Here is a 22,962-nt window from a genome sequence, read left to right as displayed (position 1 = left end):
AATTGGAACAGTGAGATATTTACCTGAAGATCAGAGAGCATACTCAGCAGACTTCGCAATAAGCTTCGGTCCACGGCTTCACCACTTCTCTCTCGTTCAATTAACAGCAGAATTCCATCAATAGTTTTACTCTGAACCATTTTATCACTAATAATATGGTTTCTAAATAGTTCTAATCCCATATCCCTGTACAAACAGTAAAAACAAAACTATTATTTTAGTTTCATTTTTCAGAAGTTTCAGGTGAAGCTCCAGCTACACTATGAATACCATCCCCAAACTGTTGCTAATTCTCTAAATGCAGGTGTCAAGAATTCCTACTTTAAATTTTCATTCTGGGCCAGTCTGGTGTGCCTTGTATGTCCTTCCCTCTCAAGGCTGTCTGTTCTCCTGATGTGGTCAGGCAACTGTCACAGGAGGAGTGCTGAGGCCTTACCATGTCAGCGTGTCACTGAAAAGTACACTGATCCTGCAAAAACCTGCGTCTTCAGCCCATGGCTCACACCACTCTTTCTGGGGGCAGGATGAGAGATGCTCAGGGCTCCAGGAACCTCTGCCCTCCCTGCTCCACGACCCTCCCAGCCCGCCGTGCCCTTCCTGTCCCCTTCTTTGAGCCTTCTTTGGGGCCTGCTGTCCACTGTTCCTCCCTGGCACTCGGTTCTCTCCTGTTTGGTCCTTTCCATTGGAGGAAGGAATTTAAAATGTGACTTTAAGAGTCCATCATACTTCCTTAGCTTGTTGCCTAAGAGATTTAGGAAAATTACTAAATTCAGCTGTCAGTTATTGTCCACAAAAACCATGTGGCAACAGACCCTCCTTGGGTGAAACACGTCTGCAGGTCCCCTAGGTGCCGAACACTGAGAAGGGGGACAAAACTCAGACGCCCGGGCCCTGCCAGGTCTCCTGAATGGGCAGCTCAGGGCAGTGGCGGTGCTGGTGGTAAATGGCGAGCAGCAGCAGTGGTGAGCGCCAGTTGCAAAGAGCAGTGCGCAGGTGAGCACGAATTCCGGGGAGCCCCATCTGAGGTGGAGAACCCGCTCTTGCCACACTGCTCCCTCATCACAATGGACCTCCCCTCCTCCCTGGAGGATCCGCAGGCTGTGGTCCTCCATGCACTTCAAAGACAGGGTAGTTAAGCACAGTGGTCAGCCATGCGGGCTGAAGCCAGCCAGCTGGGTTTGAATCCTGGTCCCAGTCCTTGCTCACCGTGACCCTGGGCAAGGACCTTAACCTCTCTGTGCCTGTGCCTTCCTTAACTGTAAATGGGGATCACACGTATTTCTATGCCTGTAAAACACTTCAACGCAGGGCAGAAGGTTCTGGTGCACAGGCAGCACTAACAGTCCACTCTAACGCACCTGCTCTACTGCCACTAGAACCTTCTTCCTAAACTCTAAACCCCAGCTGGAGGCTTCAGTAGCTCCCCAAGACAGCCGTCAGGTCATATCAGCTCCATCTCCCCAACTCTCCCACAAACGGTGCCTTCTGGGCATGCTGCGTCCTGGTTCCACCGTGGGCAACACTGTGAGCTCCCTGCTTCCCCTCTCACCACCTCTGTTGATCTCGGCTCCCTTACTACTCCCGCCTACTCCGAAGCCTAGCCAGGGCTCTCTTTCCTCGTCCCTCCCTGGGAGCTTCTCGTGCACCTGCACCACAGTCTTGGCATACTGGCATGTCCATTTCTCCTCCTGCTGCAGTGGACTGGGGGGTGGCATTGTTTACATGTTTATAAATTAAGAGTTCAGGCTAGGGAGCCTGACAACCTGGGTAGAGCAAGGAATGTGAACTCTCTGTGCCTCAGTTCCTCCATCTATAAAATAGGGACGGTCACAGTCATCCCTTCTAGAGCTGCTCTAAGAATTTAAGTAAATGAGCAGGTGCTGAAGCACTCAGAACAGGGCCTTGCAGAGTAGAAGCTCTGCAATTTGCCGCCAGCATCAGCTTGACCGCCCTTACGCCTCTCTGAGCAAAGGCCGCCTCCCTGTGCAGTGCGAGCCTCCCTGCAGACACACGTGGGCGTCCAGCACGAGATGTGCAGGAGTCAGGGGAGGTCGGAGAAGTGAGAGGAGCAAAGCGGAAAGTGGGATTAAGGAGGGAGTGTCCAAAGCTGCACAGATACTAGGTTATGCGAAATAGAGACAAAGAGCAGTTTCTGTGCTGAAAGGAGAAATCACATCGCCTTGTGCTGGAGCGAATGGATGGTGAGGAAGCTGGAAAAGAAAGCAATTCTCTAAAGAACTTGGGTTTAAAGGTAATGAGTGCACAGCATCACTTCTGAATGGGAGATTGAACTTCTGCATCCAGAGACCAGGAAGGAGGCGGACGAGATCAAGGACGAGCTTTTGTCCAAGGCAGGCAGGCCTTTGGGAGGAGCAGAGGGCAGAGAGGCGAAGGGCATCATTTGGCAAAGGCTGTACAAGTCCATGACTAGGGACTCAGCAATATGGGGGAGGAGTTCCTGATTTAAAATGTCCCCAAAAGATGACTTGGGATGAGCAGATTGAAACGACAGGCTTCGACGTCCTGAAGGAAACTAGGCCCTGTGCCCTCCGGTGGTCAGCTGGGTTGGGGGGCTTCAGAACCTCAGGGTCACAGTTTCATCAGAGCACTGGAAGGAGCTGTTCTGGGCTCAAATTCCAGCTGTCAGAGAGCACATCTGAGTCTGCTGGCCTTTCCCTCACAGCAGAGGTGAGCAGTGTGGCATCGGCTCGAGACAGCCCGCAAGTCCAGAGTCCAGTTACAGAAACGTGGCTTCACACAGTACTTCTGTGCTTGCCTCCCGCTGTCACTCAGGGCAGGCTGGGGAACATGCTAGAACTTGCTCCTCCAGGGCATGGCCTGCCTCGGCTCCACCCCATCACCCTCACGGGTGATAGAGACACTCCAGGGCTAAGATCCACCTAGGCCCGGATGTGTGCACTAGAGATTTTGGCTGACATAAAGGACTACAGACACGTCAACAGATTAACTGGCAGAAGACACAAGCCAGGCGTGCAGTCTTAGTCACAGCGGCAGACGCAGCTCTACTGTCTGGGACACTCACCAGATAGAAGGAAGCATGGAATTCTGAAGTACATAAGTGCGATCCAGAAACAGGAAAATGCTCCTGATCATGATCTGGAAATCAGAAAAGAACTTAACATACTTATGTACCTTACTAACAAAATATTCAAGATTAGGCCTTTTGAAGTGTAACTACGCTAGTTGTCTCAAATCTAACAATAACTGTTTCTTGATGAACAGATGTTTCCCACCAAGACCCTCAAAATTGACTTTTTCCTGAATTTATTCCTTGGCATTTGATCTCCTTTTATCCGGAAAATCTGACTGGAGGGATTTTAAAGCACTAGGCCTGAAGGACACCTTTGAAATTTGGTCACTTCCTGACAGATGTGGTAAATCTCATGAGACTGGGGAGCCATCCTAAGCTTTTTAAACCATGGGACCTGGTCAGAACAGAGACTCATTCATTGTCTCTTACTTACCTCATTTAGGAAACAAAAGAACCTAGCTACTTAGGAAAGCTGATACTATCTTTTCTCTCAGGTCACACTAAAAACTTACACACATAAAATCAAACTGGAATCAATACATCTATAACAAAGTCTAAGACTGGTTGTCTACTTGTAGAAGTTCTGGAACTTAGGCTTGATTAACAGGCATAAACCAGGATTAGGGAAAGTGAGAGACCCGTTCAGGAATCATGGGAACCAGGAGCTGCCTGTCAGGTCGGTTGGAGGGCCAAGCAAGCAGCCACCCCACGCGCAAGAGCACAGTCACCTTCCCCACTTTACTCTTCGGCCCACCTACGCTGGAGCTGGACAGCAGCACTGACCCAAAACAGAAGCCCAAACAGAACTTCCCTATGCCAGCTCACGACCGGGCCCACGCCTTCCTCAGGCGGGTGAGGGATGAGGGATGAGGCCAGGCTTGGATTAAAAAGAAAAAGACAGACAGAATAAAAGAGGGTACAAACTCCCAGCTACTCAAATCTCATTTCTTTCTAGCAAGACCAGAAGCCACGTAAGAGCAGAGACAAAGTGTTAAGTGAGACAGAGACACAGTACTGATGAAGACTCAGGGAGGGCACTACACATAAAACCGACATTAGTAAAAAAGTCAAGCAGCTTACCATTTGTCTGCAATGATCCTGCCAGCATGTGTTAATCTTCTTTAAAAATAAAACACTATCTAATGAGTCTGTGCAGACCTGCTAAGGAAAACTTTAGAAATGTTGGCCAATTTAATTATTGCAATTTTAACCCTTCAATTTCAGCTCTCTTTGACAGAGAATATTATACATCATTTAGTAATCACAACGCTGAAAGACCATAAGCTCAAAAACCATAAATGTGGTTTTTCCCACTTCCATCTCACATCGCCTATCTGTGATTAATCCCATCTGCACTCACCTGTCTTTCATCTCGTCTTGCCCCCTTCCGGCCCCCGTATTACTTCGCTGCCAGACTACTTTCAGAGCCCTGGCAGCTGAACCTAACAACCGGGCCATAGGCTCATGGTTCTGGTGGCTGGACCAAAGGCCCTACTCCGCAAAGGGCAGCTCTTGACTCGTCCCACACCTGAGCTCCTGGAGACGCTGTCCCAGGGCTGAGGAAGCAGGTCAACTAGTAATAGCACTGGGGACTGGCAGCCAGAGGAAAACGGCTGAGGTTTAACTTTAGCTTTCAGTCTCAATGAAAACTGACATGAAGGCCCCTTCATGCGCCAAATCAGGCACCCACACAGGTTGACTCTTAGAATGTGTTTTTAAGAACGGCTCAAAATGCTGTTTACAGGAAAAAGAAACCCAAACACAGGCTCCTAGAGCAAGCCATGGCAAAGTGCCTGAGCACCGCCTTCACAGGTCACACAAGCAGGCGAGTGCTAACTGTCCACACAGTGCTTGCAGTCTGCAGAGCACGTTTCACGTCCGTGCCCACTCAGCCTCCCACAGCACAACGCAGACACCACTCCCTTCGCACAGACGAACAGAGCAGCTTCTTGAGGGGAGACATGGTTCCCCACGCTTCAGTTCTCTTAGCTCTATCCCACTGGACAAGCAATCGACTTCCCTAGGCCTCAGTTTCTCCACAAGTAACAGAACACACCCCTCAGAGTCTTGTGAGGCTTATAGAGAAAATTCTTGGCATGTAGAGAGGAAGAAAAAAACACACCAGCCAGTGTGTGACATGTAAAATCAGGCAGGTATTGCAGTCTTCAGTCAGCAGGGATCTCTGACAGAGGGAGGTGTGGCCAGCGGAGGACAGGACACCAGCCAGGACTTTGGGAAGAGGACAGAAGATCAGGAGAGCGGTGGAGGGACTGAGGGCACACATGTGTCCTTGTCATACTAGTAAGAGTAGCTGACCACAATCACAGTGGGTCTGGCCAAACATCTTACTTATTTTCTCTTGAGGCTTTGCTAATAAATTAAAAATAGGCAGTCATAGCAAAGACCTCATAGTTCAATGGTTAACAAGTTATTCTGGAACTCTTTTATAATTACTCAAAAGTATAATGACCCACTGTATTAGAACCTCATACAAACAGTCTGAAAAAACAAACTAAGCATCAGTCACAAGCACATTCAGACAGGTGCCATAGCAATGGCAACCCAGCAGCTCTGGCCCAGTGCTAGACACGAGGCACTTGACACGTGGCACTTGACACGTGGCAGACACCATGGCAGGTCTCCACAGGCAGTCTGCACTGGCTCTGGGCCGAGCTCTGTTAGAAGGCAAGGTGCACAGGGTTAAACTCACACCAGCCAATCTGACTCCACGGGGCAGCGCAGGCGCTGCAACTGAGCAAGGCAGAGCTCCACCAGCACAAAGTTTTGTTAGGACGGGAAGGTCCAAGATGAAGGGTTCATTAATGAGACACTTTCCCTTAAATAGCTCTATAAAATCAATATAGATCTTCAATCAAGAACTTTGCCATTTCCCAGGGGAAAAAATATGAAATGGTAAGCTAACACCCCACGGTGTAGCATTTACTAAGCTCCAGACATCTAAATAGCAGAACCAATTCCAGACCCTGAGCTGTAGCAGCAGCCACAAAGCTGTATGAGTAGTCCAGGATGTAAGGCAGACATGCCGAGAGCCTGTCAACAGTGTATTCTTCAGGCAGCTTCTCCAACAACCACCCTTTTTCTAATTCCATAGAAGGGCCAATCCTAGTTAAAGAAGTGACACAGTCTACCAAGGTGAGTTAGGCAAGTCTTCAAACAACAAATAAAAATCCAGCAGCAAAATGCTCATAATGTACCACGGAGAAAACTACCTAGATCTGTGATTACAGGAATTAAAAACAACAACAAAAAGACAGTGCTTACACTGGAGTAGAGAAGTGACAGGTCCGATTTTTGCCCACAGGTCATCCTGCTGTTCGAATCTCAGAGAAGAGAGTGGCACTGAGTGGCCCCTGCAGTAGCGGACAGAGCAGACGATAATGATCCCACACTACAGCCCAAGTGACACCCCTCACCTAAATCAGATCCCCTTGTTATGCTCGCTAAGAATAACATTTCCTTTCATCACGTTGATCAAAGTTCGCATTTTGGACTATTTAATCACTGCCTCCTCGTAAGCCTGTGGTCTACAAAGCCCACGGAGGCAGGCCTGCCATGCTCAAGGCCGAGCCCAGCACTAACCCAGAGCAAGGCACCAGCCCCACGGTCTGGGCCCCTGTCTAAGGAAGCCACTGGGGACTTGGAGTGCTGTGCGGATGCACAGAGCCAGCCTACTGCCAGAAGCACTCCCTGCACACTGTTCATGAGTGCAGGCAGAGGGTCTGCATAAAGGAGCTACAGCCTGCTGGCATCAGCACAGGCCACGAAGACAGGCTTTGAGGGAGCCATGCGGCTTCATGATTCCCTAGCAGCAAAGGCTTTGGTTTCACACAGGTCCTTCTCTTCTGTGGACTGTGCCGTCTTCAAGTGTGATTCGACCACTGATGCCCCAGGCCAGCTCACATTTCTGCGGCTAACCAAAGCTGTGAGGCTGTGAAGCTGAATCAGGGAAAGGAAAAAGTGAGTTCTGTCTATAGTTATTGACAGGTTTGGATTCCAAGGAGAGTTTGGCTTGCCATTTTAGAAGAACTCCTCACGTGCTGAGCCTAGGTACGTGCTTCCTTCCACACTGGGAGGCCTGCATCAGCACAGGCTGCTCTGGGTGGAGGTGTGCATGTGCACGAGTCTCTTGTTTTGGGGAAGGGCATGTCACCAATAGTAGGCAACTTATTTTGAAAGGGCAGATAAGTGCAGAATTTATCAAACACATGAACAGGCAACGGATATGGAAACCTAAGAAAATAACAGCAGATGACTCGATTCCACAGGAGTCTTTTTTCCACCTGGACACCTGATGTGTTTAACCTATGAAGGGCTTCCTGAAGCCTCCCTGAGTTCTTCTTCTCTTGGGCTCAACAGCGGCATGCGATCAATACACAGTAGGTAGCAGTCCTTAAATCTTAAGAGAGGAGAGTTACACCAAATACTGGGATACCCCAGAGGCAAGAGAAATCTGAACTGCTCACCTTGGAATGTTCCTGGCCAGTCAGTGTCTGGGAACCAGCAACAGCACTAACACTGGGCCGTTAAGACCGGGGTAGGTTACATCCCTCTTTCAGCAAAAATGAGCTCCCAGGGCAGGACTGCATCCCTCGTCACCCACTCTGTCCCCAGTGCACAGCACTGCCTCGTTCTCACGTGCCCAGGCAGACCAGTGCTCTTCCTTTACGTCCTAGGAGCTTATCTAAACCTTTTAAACTCTGACCGCATGGTTTCATAAATGCTTATCTTTATGCTTCTGTCAATCCCATTTAATTCATGTTTATTTTTCCCAGGGCCTAGCACTACACCTGGCACAGAGCAGATACGCAATGTGTGCTGTCTCTGGTCTACTTTTAATTATCATTCTGCCAAAGTGACTTTCCCAAAACACAATCTAATTACATTGTGTTCTTGCTTTAAAAATCGGTAAGGACTCGGGGCTGGCCCCGTGGCCGAGTGGTTAAGTTCGCGCGCTCCGCTGCAGGCGGCCCAGTGTTTCGTCGGTTCGAATCCTGGGCGCGGACATGGCGCTGCTCGTCAGACCACGCTGAGGCAGCGTCCCACATGCCACAACTAGAGGAACCCACAACGAAGAATACACAACTATGTACCGGGGGGCTTTGGGGAGAAAAAGGAAAAAATAAAATCTTTAAAAAAAAAAAAAAAAAAAAAAAAAAAAAAAAAAAATCGGTAAGGACTCTCAGATGGTCACACACTCAGGTCCAAACCCTTGACGGTGCACACGAGATTAGAATCCAAGCCGCAAGGTGGCGTTACAGCCCTCAATTCTCCCAACTCTCACAGGTTCTAGTCATGCCAGCCCGCTCCAGGTTTTCACGAACACCCCTTCCACACTCCACGTTCTGATGCCTCCTTCAGGCTCCAGCTGGCTAGATCCTACTCATCCTTTAAGACAGAATTCTAGTGTCACTTCCTCTGGGAAGCTCTGCCCCAAAAGCTTCATATACTACAGTTCCTGTCCCCGACTCTAAGAGTTTACCATTTTTGAAGTCAAGATGCCTCACACCAATAAGGACACTTAATATGGCAGAGTGTCTTTTTCTCTTTCTTCTTTTATGAAAAAATGGTAATTTTTATAATCATGGTTTCATCACAGCATCAAGGAAATACAGTCATTCCCTAGCCTCTATCACAGCACTGTGACTTCTCGGAGAGCAGAAATCAGGCATGGCAATCATTTTTCTATTTTCTAGTACAGCAGACAGAAGGAAGTAATTGCTGAATGAGTGAATTAATGAACACATTCATGTAACCCACAGAGTAAGATTAACTGGCAGGAGGATAATTTGATCAGGTAATCCAAAATTAGTCTTTAAGTAAGCTAGGACAACAACTGGATTATGACAAAGTCACACCAGCTCACCCCTGCCAGTGCCTGTCTTGGGGAGAAAGCTTGGCAATCTGCTGATGACTTCCACCACGCCTGGGTATACGGCTACTTTTCAGATGCCAACATCCTGGGATTGAGTTCCTGGACCCATTAACCCAGACCCTGGGATTCCTGAGCTGTGGCACCAAGGTGCGTGGGGTGCCTCTGTGTGCCTTTAGAGGATGTCTCTCTCTGAGATGTAGTACATACTGGTCAGGTTCCAAAGTTCCAAAGGAGCGGTCACCATTATCCTGAATGACCTCACAGGCTTTAGGATAGAGCCTTGCCAGAAAGTTCTGTAGAGGTGTATTTACAGATGCCAATGCAACATAGCTGGAATTGACTTCACTCACCCTTTTTCGAGGAGCAGAGCGAATACTGTCCTAAATGGAGACCCCCCACTCTGGATCCCCAGGCTTCACTGTCATGGATAATCCAGAACCTCGATACCAGGTGTCAGAGCTTCTGCTGCCCCAAGGGAGACCTCCACGAGCTCTGGATGCTTCCGTTTCTCAAGGTGAGGGTGACAGGGGAGAGAAAGTTCCTTCAGCTAGAAGAAAACTTAGAAACGAGCGGGCTCCAACTACCTAAGTTCACAAATGAAGAAACAGAGGCCTAGAAAAGTGCAGCCACAAGCAGACTGTCTGCAATTCTATAAATCACTTCCTAATTCCCACTCAGTGAGACGTGAGGGTGGCTACAGTAATGAGAGGGGGCTGGGGAACGAGACTGAGGCCAGATGGTAAAGGACTGCCTGCAGGATGCTAAGGATCTAAGCGTTTCCTTGGTAGATGTCTGGTCATAGATGGGGTGGTGGTAGAATTACAAGACGTCCCTGCCCCCATGTACATGCCTATAACTCCCTCCCCTCAGTTGTGAGTAGGGCTGTGAATACAATGGTTTATATCGCTACCTAAGACTCTGTCCTAGCAGACCAGAGAGGAGGATATGCCTGACGGCTCAGAAGAAGCCATAAACACATGTCAGGGAAGGGGCCTCTCGGGGCAGAGAGACCTCAGTCCCCGCACTGAGGGCTGGATTCCGCCAATACCTGGATGAGTCCGGGACACGACCCCAGGCGAGACCACAGACTTAACACAACTGCGAGCTGACCAAAGGGTGTTGGTTTATGTCGCAAAGTTTGTGGGAATTTGTTACACATCATAGAAAAAGTAATAAAGATGGTTTTTACAAGAATAAAGGATAGCGGACCCAAACTTCCAGACATTTTTCAGAACCCTTTCTAAATACTTCAACCAGACCTAATAAATGGACAGTTTCGCTTTAATCAGATCAAAGCAATTTAAATGGTAAAAATTCCACTTAAAAAAAATCTATTATATTGGGCTGTCAAACAAATTTAAGGTTTTTGTTCAATAAATAAAAGAGGTTTTATTTGTTTTAATATTAAGAAGACTCATTAGTTCTTCATCCTATTAATGTTCAGTTTCAAAAGATTCAGGTAATGAATAGAAACTTCATGACCCAAAAAAAGGATATTCTCTAAACTGAAGAATCTGTGCTTGGACATGATCTTCACAGACCTGGCGTAGCTGCTTGTAGAGTGTTGGGGAAACTTTGTGAGAACAAAGATTTTCAACAGCCTAAAAACAAAATAAATAAATGAATTATTTACTATGAAACACTATTCTTTAAAGAAACCTACTTGTACATATGGAGACAATGATAACAGACAGGCATCCCCCCATAGCCATGTCATCTACAAATAAATGATTATGTTTAAGTTTGGGGCAATCACTGTCGGAACACTGAACCCCCAGTAAAAGTGTGGTAAAATGGTACGTAACACTAGTTAATATCGAACACAGACTCGATGGCACACCTGCGACAGCCCATGCCACCTGGGATCCCAGGTGGTGTGCCTGCACCATGTCTGAGCATCTCACAGTATTCCATTCTTTTCCTAGCGCAACAGTCTCTAAAACCTGGCTGCAATGCACAAGCTGGTCCCCAGGGCCCTGTTTCTGGATGTTGCGATGCATTCGTCGGAGGTGGGGGCCTCAGGAATGTGTGTGTGACTTTACCCTGATGATTATGATGTGAAACTGGGGCAGGAAATGACCGCTCCACATCCCCAGTGACTACCTTCCAAACAGGCGGGGGAACAACAGGAATCCCAGTTCCCTGCTGCCCATGAGCTAAAGGAAAAAACCCCAAATGCCCAGGCGACACAGGCCAGGTTGAATCGTTTCCTATTATTTCTCTGCAGCCTAGATATGTAATTAAGTTTGTCTTAAATTAATCAAGAAACACATTTTTGAGAAACATCTTCTTAAAATACTTTTATCCATATCAAAGAAATGTTTGTATACTCTTCCCAGTTCTAATAAAATTTCTTTTCAAATCTCACATACAAAAGCAGCATCTCATTCAATCCAAATGTGAAATACTATAAAGAGAAATGTAGTTTTTCTACTGACTAGTTTTAAACCATTAAAAAAAATACGGACATATACAGAATTGGAAACACTTTAGAATCTAAATTTAACTCAAATACTATATTCCCAAAGGAAAAAAGGTAACTTAAATTTTTATAAAGATATTCATTGTAGCAATACTTGTAAGTATAAATAGTCTCAATATTTAATATTAGGAGAACTGCTACATATTAACCTAAATTAAATAAATACAGTAATCACTACCACATAAAACACACGCATATTTACAAAGGTCGAAAGAGAACATGGAACAATGACAATAATTTAAAAATTATAACCTGTTTTCTGGCAAGTTTATTATCAGCATAATAAAAAAATACAACCATTCCCCTACATTTTGTCTTACAATAGAAATTAGGGATTCCCATCTGCGTTTTGTTCTTACATCCTTCAATCCCTTTCCCAAACTCTTCAATTCCATCACTTTGTTGTCACAGATTTACAATTTAGCTGAATATCTACTATCCTTTTCTCTCTTAAAAACCAGGATAACCTCATGACAAAGGCTTTTGCTCCAGTAGTTAATCATTATAAATTTCACAAACATAATTATCACAAAATAAGTTCTAAACAAAATACATGAAGAAAATGCATTTTCTTTGGTAAAAGTCCAGATCAGCTTAGTGGTACATGTCTTTCATAGAACAACCTCTTCTTAGCACCATTGTCTGAATGCTCTAATTCCTAAACACCCTCAAAACAACCTTTTCCCAGTTGTGACACAGTGTCACTGAGGAACTTTATAACCAAGTCTTTCTGGTATATGTCCTATTTGACATATATTTATTATTTTCATGAAGCACTATGAGACTTATTTTGCTTTTAAAACTGAGAATTTGGGGACTTCTTAAAACAACTAGCCAAACCCTGGAGTAAACTCGGGTTTGCTGTGGGTGCCTCATTTCTCTGTGCCTTTTGCTGAGTCACTGCTGGCATCTTCAAGTTACAGGCGCCTCGTGACCTCGGAGGACAGAGGTGGCCCCACTCTCACCGTGCCAGCAGGGACCTGGCAGACTGTTCTGCACTGTTACAAGGGTCAGCACAACACAGGAGTCTCCCTCCCCAAAATAAGTTGTGGAGATCTAGTCATATTTTGAGATTTAGAAACGCCTTCTCGAGGGGTATAAAGCACCTAATCTGACGGTCCCGTGCTTCACCTTAGTCTGCTGTGGCTTTTCACAGTCAAAAGTCACTGCAGAGAAAAGGGACTTAACTAATCCAGTAATTGGAGATGGGAAAGCAGCAACACCTGGCTTCTACTTGTGTTAGGATAAAGATGTTTTCCTTGTATCAACTTAGCCAAAGGAAAACTGTCCTCATCTGAATTTTCCCCACATTATGGCTGCTCTCTAATCAGGTCTGCCAGGCCACCGCACCTGAGTCTTCAGATGGTTGTCTGTCTGAGGACAGACAGGATGGTGTTAAAGCAAACAGACAAGCACGTCAACGTCCAATGCTTGTCTGCTCGTGGTGTCACACTCTCACCCTCAGGTGCACTCACGCTGCTCAAACAAAATGCTCCCCCAGGCAGGGTGCACCAAACCAGGAAGAGCTACGCAGCATTCCCAAGGCCAGGGTACACCAGTTCTGGAAGATTCTCTCTTCACATAAAGACCTGGAAGGCTAAAGCTGAGATCAGAGAGACAAAGGAGTGAAACATATCCCCCTTTGAGAAATCAGAAAGGAAAACAGCAGGCAAGCACTGAGAGTTATTTATGTAGATGAAGGGGAAAACGAAAAAAAACAAACAACTCCCCCCAGCCCTAGGGGGGAGCCATGCCCCTGTCACTATTATCACGAAGAGGCCCTGGACAGGGCACGAGGCTGGGCCCACACTTGCCTCGGTTAGAGGCTGGCAGCGCTCTTACAGACCCGAGCAGCAGTCCAGGATGGAGGGTTCCCTCAGCGGGGACGGCCTCTCCACAAACAGTGAGCAGTGAGGACGGACCCCTCCCAGCGGCAGGCCTCTTTCAAGCCTCTTTCCGAGGGCCCAGCCAACGACCCGGGGAGAAGGTGCCAGCAGGGCTCCACCCCGCCAGGCTCCTGCCCGTAAGAAATGAGTGAACTACGGTGCAGAGACTAAGTAGGACCCAAATCCGAGTGAGGGTAAATCACGAGAGGGACGCTTCCTGGGACGAGAGCTTTACAGAAAACCACAGGCAGCCTATGGCTGTATTCACCAACATGGACTGCACAACAGCTTCCCGGTTCCAAATGTTAAAAGTAAGTTACCTAATACAAATGACTAATTTCACTCAGTGATGAATATTGTTGAATTATGAAATACTTTCTATGAGGCCTAATTCATTTGAGTTTGAATGTGTTCCTCTTGGTTTCTGAATATCTTGTGTGTTGAATTCACTCAATTAATCTGTTACTTTCTCAAATTAGTGTCTACTACCTTCTGGGCTTTCTCATGTCTCTAACGGGTCCTAGGCGTCCTACTACTACATCAATACCTAACTCCACTCCTTTTTCCTCACCAAACGATCACCAGGGAGGAGGACTGCCGAGACGTCACTCCAAGACTTGAGACAAAAGCATGGCTTTTCTCAGAACCACAAGTCCTCTGTGAGGGGTTTGTTTTTGTGCATCAAAACTAGTCTGAGGGGCCGGCCCGGTGGCACAGCAGTTAAGTTCCCACGTTCCGCTTCGGCAGCCCGGGGTTCACTGGTTGGGATCCCAGGTGCGGACATGGCACTGCTTAGCAAGCCATGCTGTGGGAGGCATCCCACATAGAAAGTAAAGTAAGATGGGCACGGATGTTAGCTCAGGGCCAGCCTTCCTCAGCAAAAAGAGGAGGATTGGTGGTGGATGTTAGCTCAGGACTAATCTTCCTCAAAAAAAAAAACTAGTCTGAAATCAACACTTAGCCTTTCTCTGAAACCCTTTGTGAAAATGTAGTCTCCAATTTTCTGTTGTCTCATTAAGTTGACAAGTAGGACAAAATCATGTAGACATAAGATACACAAGATACACTTTCTTCAGCGAGTAGTGATGACCCGTCTAAACTCAGGTCCTCAAAAACAGACAGAAAAGGGGGCTGGCCCCGTGGCACAGTGGTTGAGTTCGGCGTGCTCTGTTTTGGTGGCCCAGGTTCAAGGGTTCGGATCCCAGGCGTGGACCTCCACCACTCGCCAGTCATGCTGTGGCGGAGACCCACATGTAATGTGGAGGAAGACGGGCACAGATGTTAGCTCAGGGCTAATCTTTCTCAAGCAAATAAAGCGGAAGATTGGCAACAGATGTTAGCTCAGGGCTAATCCTCCTCAGCAAAAAAACAGACAGAAAAGATCAAGACATTCAAAATATTCTCCTCACATCAGACGAGGAAAATGACCACAGGTGGAGTGTGTCTTTAAGACTTCTTCATCACCATACTTTGAATCTCCCTTTTCACCAAACAAAAACAAAGTAATAAGGAGCCATAGGCAGCCGCAGCAGACAGGCTGCAGTGGGTGTCTCCTTCTACCTAGGCCTCCTAAAGGTTCTAGAGTGGTAGAGGACGCCTTCACAGGGAGAGAAGAGACCCTACTATGGGGAGACATCAATATCGAAACATAAGAGGTTCTCCCTCAAATCATCCTGAAAACTTCCTCAAAACAAAACAAACTTTCAAACTTTGGTGAGAATTGTTACTTTCACATAAGATTCTTTGGCAAAGTATATACGACAAAAACTTAATTTTGAACTACCAGGTCAAATGCGCTGTCTGATTACATTATCAGAGATCAGGATAAAGTGAGCAGTCAACAACTTCAGTGATGTCACTTACTATTTCTACCCCATCTGCTTGCTGAGAACGGGACAGCTTGCTCCAGAGAGATGGACTCAGCCTGCCTGGCACCTCTCTGTGAGTGGCCACGAGCCTGCCCATGCACAGGCCCCTCCAGAAGCCGATCAAATGAACCCCACATGGGCCCTCCGAGGTGTCCGCTGGAATGCATGATGCACTTTTGGGGGTAAGCATCCTAGCCCTCAGGGTCTCAAGACACGCACATGGACACCCGGGGCATCTGGAAACAGTTTATGGTAATATCTGTGGTGACCATTACATGACGTATTGCTAGGCAAAAGATACAGCAAAGTCATTCTACTAAGAAAAATGATGAGCAATTGATATAGACAGTCAAATCTCCAGGAAAGAGGAATAATAAGCCCTGGCTGTAAGATATAGCATTTTATTAATTAAAAACCTATGAGAAATCTTTTCGGACACTATAACTCCTCAGCTGAGAGAAACAATAGAAAGAATAAACAAATGGGACTTCATCAGACTAAAGAGCTTCTTTAAGGCAAGGGAAAACAGGATTGAAACAAAAAAACAGCTCACTAATTGGGAAAGAATATTTACAAGCCACTTATCCGACAAACGGTTAATCTCCACAATATACAAAGAACTCACACGGCTTAATAACAAAAAAACAAACAACCCGATCAAAAAATGGGCAGAGGACATGAACAGACATTTCTCAAAAGAAGATATAAATATGGCCAATAGACACATGAAAAGATGTTCATCATCGCTAATCATCAGGGAAATGCAAATCAAAACTACACTAAGATATCACCTTACACCCGTTAGATTGGCAAAAACATCCAAAACCAAGAGCGACAAATGTTGGAGAGGTTGTGGAGAAAAAGGAACCCTCATACACTGTTGGTGGGAATGCAAACTGGTACAGCCACTATGGAAAACAGGATGGAGATTTCTCAAAAAGTTAAAAATAGAAATACCCTATGACCCAGCCATCCCATTACTGGGTAGCTATCCTAAGAACCTGAAATCAGAAATCCCAAGAGTCCCTTGCACCCCTATGTTCATCGCAGCATTATTTACAATAGCCAAGACGTGGAACCAACCTACATGCCCAGAAACTGATGACTGGATAAAGAAGATATGGTATATATACACAGTGGAATACTACTCAGCCATAAAAAAAGACAAAATTGGCCCATTAGCAGCAACGTGGATGGACCTCGAGGGTATTATGTTAAGCGAAATAAGCCAGTCAGAGAAAGACGAACTCTATATGACTCCACTCATAGGTGGAAGTTAACATATTGACAAGGAGATCTGATCGGTGGTTACCAGGGAAAAGGGGGGTGGGGGGAGGGCACAAAGGGGGAAGTGGGGTACCCACAACATGACTAACAATAATCTACAACTGAAATCTCACAAGGTTGTAATCTATCATACATTAAAAAAAAAAAATACCTTCAGAGAAAATTATTTACACTTGGATTAAACAACTCAAAAGTCAAAAAAAAAAAGAAAAAAAAAAAACCTACGAGAGTTTAGACACTTGATGGGATTCCTGGTTCTGGTCAAGATGAAGTAAAGGGACTAGACTAACCCTTCTGCCTGAAACAACCAAATAAACACAAAAATATATAAAATAAGAGTTTTCACCAGACTGCACAATGAGCTGTGAAAGACAGTGATCTCCGGGAGGCGGGAAACAAATGAGCCCTGACTGCTCAGCTTCCCAAACCAGTTTCCAGGCTCTGGGGCCAGCGCCCTGAGCTGAGGCTCAAGTCTGCAAGATGAAGGTCCAGGAGGAGAGACACAGCCAGAGAGGGGCTAGGAGATGGGCAAGGAGACCTCAAGGCCCCTCAAGTATTCAGCAGAGCTCTGACCAGCACGTATGTGTGAGGAGACTACCAGGGCCAGGGAAAGAACCACCCAAAACGTTTAGAGACAACAGTGTCTGGTGCTCACACGGGGCCGGGAATAGCACCTGCCCACCAGTCAGACTGGAAAACCACAGGACAGGGGGCAGAGATTCAGGAAGGTTCTGCCTCAGTAGTGGGGGCAATCTGCCCTGGACAAAACACTCCTCTAGTCTTGCCTAACAAATCATAAAAGCAAGATTCTAAAGATCAAACTGTTTCCAAATAATTTAACTATGTCCAGAACAAAGCTCAAGAATATTTATAGGAATACAAAAATATCTACCATACAAGTCAAAATTCACAATGTCTGACATCCAAAGTTATCAGACATGCAAAGTAGAAAAACACAACCCTCAATGGAGCTGACGGAGATGACAGACCTGGCAGACAAGGAGAGGGAAAGGGCTATTACGACTGTACTCCACATGTTTACAAAGCTAAGGAGAGACAAGGAAGACACTGAAAAGATTCAAACTGAACACCCAGAGAAGAAAACAATGCATGACGTCAACATACACCAAATGGTAGGAACGGCAGATTAGACACTGCAGATCAGTGAACTTGAAGAAACGGATAATCTGAATAGTTCTACATCTACTAAAGAAATTTGTAGTTTAAAATCTTCCCACAAAGAAAGCCAAGGTGGCTTCACCAGGGAATCCTCTCAAACATTTAAGAAAGAAATAACACCAACTCTCTACCAACTCTTCTAGAAAATGAAAAGGAGGGCATATTTCCAAATCATTCTACGAGGCCAGCATTACTCTGATACCAAAACCAGACAAAGACATTACAAGAAAAAAAACACAACACACCAATATCTTTTGTCATCATCGATGTAAAAATTAACAAAACGTTAGCAAATTGAATCCAACAATATGTAAAAAAACATGATATATCACAACCAAGAGGATTTATCCCAGCAATACAAGACTGGATCAATATTTGAAAAATCAATCAATATAATTTAAAAACTAAAAAACAAAAATCAAATGATCACCTCGACAGCCACAGAAGAAACTGTCAAAATTCAACATGTATTTCTGACAAAAAACTCTCAGCAAACTAGGAGTAGAGGAACTTCCTCAACTCTGATAATGGGTATTTTTGAAAAGCCCACAGCTAACATAATACTCACTGATGAAAGACTGAAAACTTTTCCCCTTAAGATCAGGAACAAAACAAGGATGCTTGCCTTTACCACTTCTGTTAGCCACTGTTCTGCAGGTTCTAAACAGTGCAGTGGGGCAAGAGAAGGAAATAAAAGGCACGCAGATTAGAGAGGAAGAAGCAAAAACATCTCTGCCCACAGGCGACGTGACTGCCTATGTAGAAAACCCAACGGGATCTACAAAAAGCTACTAGAAGTAAGCGAGGTTAGCCAGACAGCAGTATACAAAAGCAATGTATAAAAATTATTTGTATTTCTATACACCAGCAAGAATCAGAAATTAAAATCTATACTACCGTTTATACTACCATCAAGAAACATGAAGTGTTTAGGGATAAATTTCACTAAAGATGTATAAGACCTGTACACTGGAACTAAACAACACTGCCGAGAGAAATGAGGGAAGACCTAAATGAAGGGAGAGCAGTCCGTTGTCATCAATCAGTAGACTCAGTGTTGTCAAGACGTCAATTCTCCCCACACTGATCTATGATTTGACATAACTCCAATCAAAATCCTAGTAGGCTTTTTTGTAGAAATTGGCAGATTCTAAAATTCATATGCAAATACAAAGGACCTAGAAGACCCAAAACAACTTTGAAACAGGATTAAGTTAGAGGGGCAACACTCCCTGATTTTGAGACTTCTTACACCCACACCCATATGGACAATGACTTCTGACAAAAGAGCAAAGGTAATTCAGTGGGGGAAAGGACCGTCTCCTCAACAAACGGCAACATCTGGAGCAACTGGACACCTACAGGAAAAAGACTGAATTTGGATCTGTACCTCACAACATATGCAAAAATTCACTCCAAAGAGATGATAGACCTAAATCCAGAACCTAAGATCCTAAAATGTCTGTAAGGAAATACAAGGGAAAATCTTTACAACCTGACATTAGGCAAAGATTTTTCAGATTGATACTAAAAGCACAACCCATAAAAGACCAAAGTGACACACAGACTTCATTAAAATTTAAAACTTCTGCTCTCTGAAAGACAGAGTTAAGAGAATCAAAAGATGAGCTGTGAACTGGGAGAAAAATATTGGCAAGGCCACTATCCGGTATAGGACTTGTACTCAGAATACATAATAAACTCAAATACTGCACAATAAGAAAATAACCCCATAGAAAATGAGAAAAGATTTGAACACACACTTCGTTAAAGAAGGTATATGGAATGGCAATGGACACATGAAAAGATGCTTACTATCATTAGGGAAATGCAAATTAAAACCACAACATTCCACTAGATACCCACTAGAATAGCTAAAGTTAAAAAGACTGACAACATCAAACATTGGCAAGGACATGAAACAACTAGAACTCTCATCACTGCCAGCAGAGACCCAAAACGGTGTAGCCATTTCTAAAAAGTTAGGAAACATCTGAAATATACACTTTCCTTATGACCCTAGAACCCACTTCTAGATATTGATCCATGAGGAATGAGACTATATATCCACACAAAGAAATTTGTTAATGTTCACAGCAGCTTTATTCATAATAACCAAAAACTGGAAACCCAAATGTGCGTTAACTGGTGAAAGGATAACCGATTTGGTACGCATGCTGCCCATACCAGCAACAAAGAAACACACTATCACACAGGGCGCACGAGTCTCACCAGCACTCTCCGAAGTGGAAGAAGCCAGACTGAAAAGATTGCAAAATGCCTGGTTCCACGTAGATGAGATTCTAGGAGTGGTGAAGTAGACCGACAGACAGCAAATCAGTGATTGACTGCCAAGGGCTGGGGTCGTGGGGAAGACTAAATGCACAGGGGCCTCAGGGGACTTCCAGGTGATGGAAACAGCCTCTATTTTGTTTTAAACAATGGTTTTAATATTGCTTTTTTTTTAAAAGAATGGTATTTAACGATCTTTTTTTCTCTTCTTCTTCTCCTTCTCCCTGAAACCCCCAAGTACACAGTTGTATATTCTAGTTGTGAGTGCCTCCGGTTGTGGCATGTGGGACGCCGCCTCAGCATGGCCTGACGAGTGGTGCCTTGTCGGCGCCCAGGATCCAAACAGGCGAAACCCTGGCCCGGTGAAGCACAGCGCTCGAACTTAACCACTCGGCCACGGGGCCGGCGCCTCTATATCTTGATTATGGTGGCCATTACACAACTGGATACATTTGTTAAAACTGACTGAAATCCATATTATAGGTAAGTCATACCTCAATAAAGTTGATTAAAAAATAGTAAACACACAAACTTAAGACAAAGAAGGGATGTATGTCCATTAAACTGCCAATAGAAGTCTTCTTTGGGTGGTGGGAGTATAGGTGATTTTAATGTTCTTCTTTGTGCTTTTTTGTAGTTTCCAAAATTTTTATAATGTAATCACTTATGTAAACAGAAAAAAAATTTAAGTCTCTTAACGGAAATTGTGATATCATATTGTTACCTAAAAATGTAGATAATATTAATGAATGCTATTCATTAAAAACAAGATATTAGAAAAACCAGTCTGCTGGTAAATGGAATAACCAAACAGTAAAATATACTTGTGAGCATTTTTTTTATGTTAGAAATGGAGCTTCATTATTTTAAGTTAAATGCAGCAAAATCTGTGTTTTAATTGCAATAATTAATCACACACAAAGAAGGGGGAAAATCTCTTTAACAAGTGAAACCATAATAAGAGTTTCATATATAACCTAATGGAATTGTAATAATAATTTGCTTCATATTTGGTAAATGTTAAGAGTCATGTAGCCTGAAAATAAAATAAAAATCCCACAACCACCAAAAACACTCATTGACTCTGGGGACATGCTGTCATAGGACCCCTACTGTTCTTGTCGGAGGCAGATACTTGGATTTTTCTTCATTATTGACTCTGAAACAATACAGGACCACACAATCAGCGTGTGTATCACATTTCACTGGAGTTGGATAATTGTGTTATTTGGACAACGAGGAAAAACCACCAGGTGAGACACAGGATGCTGGCCTTGCCATGTCTTGACATTCTCCCTGCCAAAGAAAGTCTGCATTTATACTGCAACCAGCATTCTAGCGCTCCACTTCCCCCACACGCCGCGGCTCACCTGGTACAGCTCCTCCAGGTTGTATCTGATGGAGGTACTACTTTGTATGGCTTTCACGGCCTCATGAAGCTTCTGCCAGGTGTCCTGAGTGTAGTTATCAGGCAATTTCGGTCTGTCTGTAAATCCAGATAGAGTCAGTGGGGAAAGGCATCCGCGCTAAGTCAGACATCTTTTAAAAGACATTCTACTTAAGGGGGCGGGTCTCCCTGGCCGAGGGGGTCAAAGTTCCTCGCTCGGCTTCCGTGGGCCCCCGCGGGCCCAGTTGCTGGGTTCCGATCCCAGGGGCGGACCTACTCCACTCTGAGCCATGCTGTGGAGGCATCCAACCCCCATCCGATAGAGGAAGACTGCCTAGATGTTAGCTCAGGGACGATCTTCCTCAGCAAATCAGGGGGGATAAAGCACTTAAAAGACATAGGCAAGGAACACAGAAATTAGGTTTTCCCAATACAAAGCACTGTATTTATAGATTCTTTGGGTCACAGACTGTACAACCATAACACCTTCGTTTTCTTAAGTACATTTAGTATTGAGACCTAAGATGAATATACAGAGCCAATATACACACCTTAAAGGTTTCTTTTCCTTAATAAGCTGACTTTACAAGCGTATGCACACGGCACAGTCAAGGCGCCGGGGGACGTGCAGGTACGCGCGAGGGGGCTCCCGGCGACGGCGGGGGACAGGGGGCAGGGGAGGACGGAGGCCGGCCGACTAATGCCGCGGGGGGGCCCGGGAGGGCGGGAGGGGGACAGGGACGGGGACGCGAGCGGACCGCCCCCCCCCCACCCCGGGAGGACAGGAGGAGAGGGCAGGAGGACAGGGAGGAGAGATGGGGAGGAGTGCCCGGGAGGAGGGATGGGGAGGAGGGCCGGGAGGGGGACGGGGAGAAGGGATGGGGAGGGCCGGGAGGGAGTACGGAGAGGTGGGAATGGGGAGGAGGGCCCGGAGGGGGACGGGGAGAAGGGATGGGGAGGGCCGGGAGGGAGTACGGAGAGGAGGGATGGGGAGGAGGGCCCGGAGGGGGACGGGGAGAAGGGATGGGGAGTAGGGTTGGGAGGAGGTACGGAGAAGAGGGATGGGGAGGGGGACAGGGCAGGAGGACGGGGGGGAGGAGGGCTAGGAGGAGGGATGGGGAGGGGGACAGGGGCGGAAGACAGGAGGAGAGGAAGGCGGGAAGGGGACAGGGCCGGGGACGCGCGAACGGCCGCCCGCGGACCCCCGGGCGGACAGGAAGGGAGGAGGGGAGGGGAGGAGGGCGGGAGGGCACAGGGCCGGGGAGCGCGAACGGTACCCCCGCCGCGCGGCCCAGCGCCGGCCCGCACCCACCTCGGAAGTTCTTGATGACCAGCTTCCTGGAGCCGCCCGGCTTGGCGGCCGCGGCCGCGGAGGCGGAGGCGGCGGCCGCGGCCAGCGCCGCGGGCTTGGTGAGGCCGTTGGTGTGCCCGACCAGCGCCGAGAAGCTGCCCTTCCGCGGGGGCTCGTCGGCCATGGCGCCGCGAGGGGCCCCGCCCGGCCGCCCGCGCTGCCCCGCCGCTCCCGCCGCGGCCCGCCCAACCGCCGCCGCGCCGGCGCCCGCGACCCCGACCGCGACCGCGACCGCGGCCCCGACCGCGACCCCGACCCCGACCGCGACCGCGACCCCGAGGCTCG

General features: G+C 46.5%; 1 protein-coding gene across 1 annotated transcript in view; it reads right to left on the bottom strand.

Annotated features, from left to right (window-relative positions):
• Positions 1-22,801, bottom strand: part of CUL4A (cullin 4A) — a 52,315-nt gene extending 29,514 nt beyond the window's left edge. The window contains exons 1-6 of the mRNA XM_023621874.2: positions 22,639-22,801; positions 21,310-21,425; positions 10,443-10,546; positions 4,133-4,202; positions 3,044-3,117; positions 24-186 (exon numbers count right to left, since the gene is read on the bottom strand). Of these exons, the coding sequence (XP_023477642.1) occupies positions 24-186; positions 3,044-3,117; positions 4,133-4,202; positions 10,443-10,546; positions 21,310-21,425; positions 22,639-22,801 (690 nt within the window). The remainder of the gene's footprint in view (positions 1-23; positions 187-3,043; positions 3,118-4,132; positions 4,203-10,442; positions 10,547-21,309; positions 21,426-22,638) is intronic.
• Positions 22,802-22,962: the final 161 nt, after the last annotated feature.

This window comes from Equus caballus, chromosome 17 (assembly GCF_041296265.1).
Source record: "Equus caballus isolate H_3958 breed thoroughbred chromosome 17, TB-T2T, whole genome shotgun sequence".
NCBI classification, from domain to species: domain Eukaryota; kingdom Metazoa; phylum Chordata; class Mammalia; order Perissodactyla; family Equidae; genus Equus; species Equus caballus.
The sequence above is the reverse complement of the archived record's forward strand: the minus strand, read 5'-3'. Positions and strand labels throughout refer to the sequence as shown.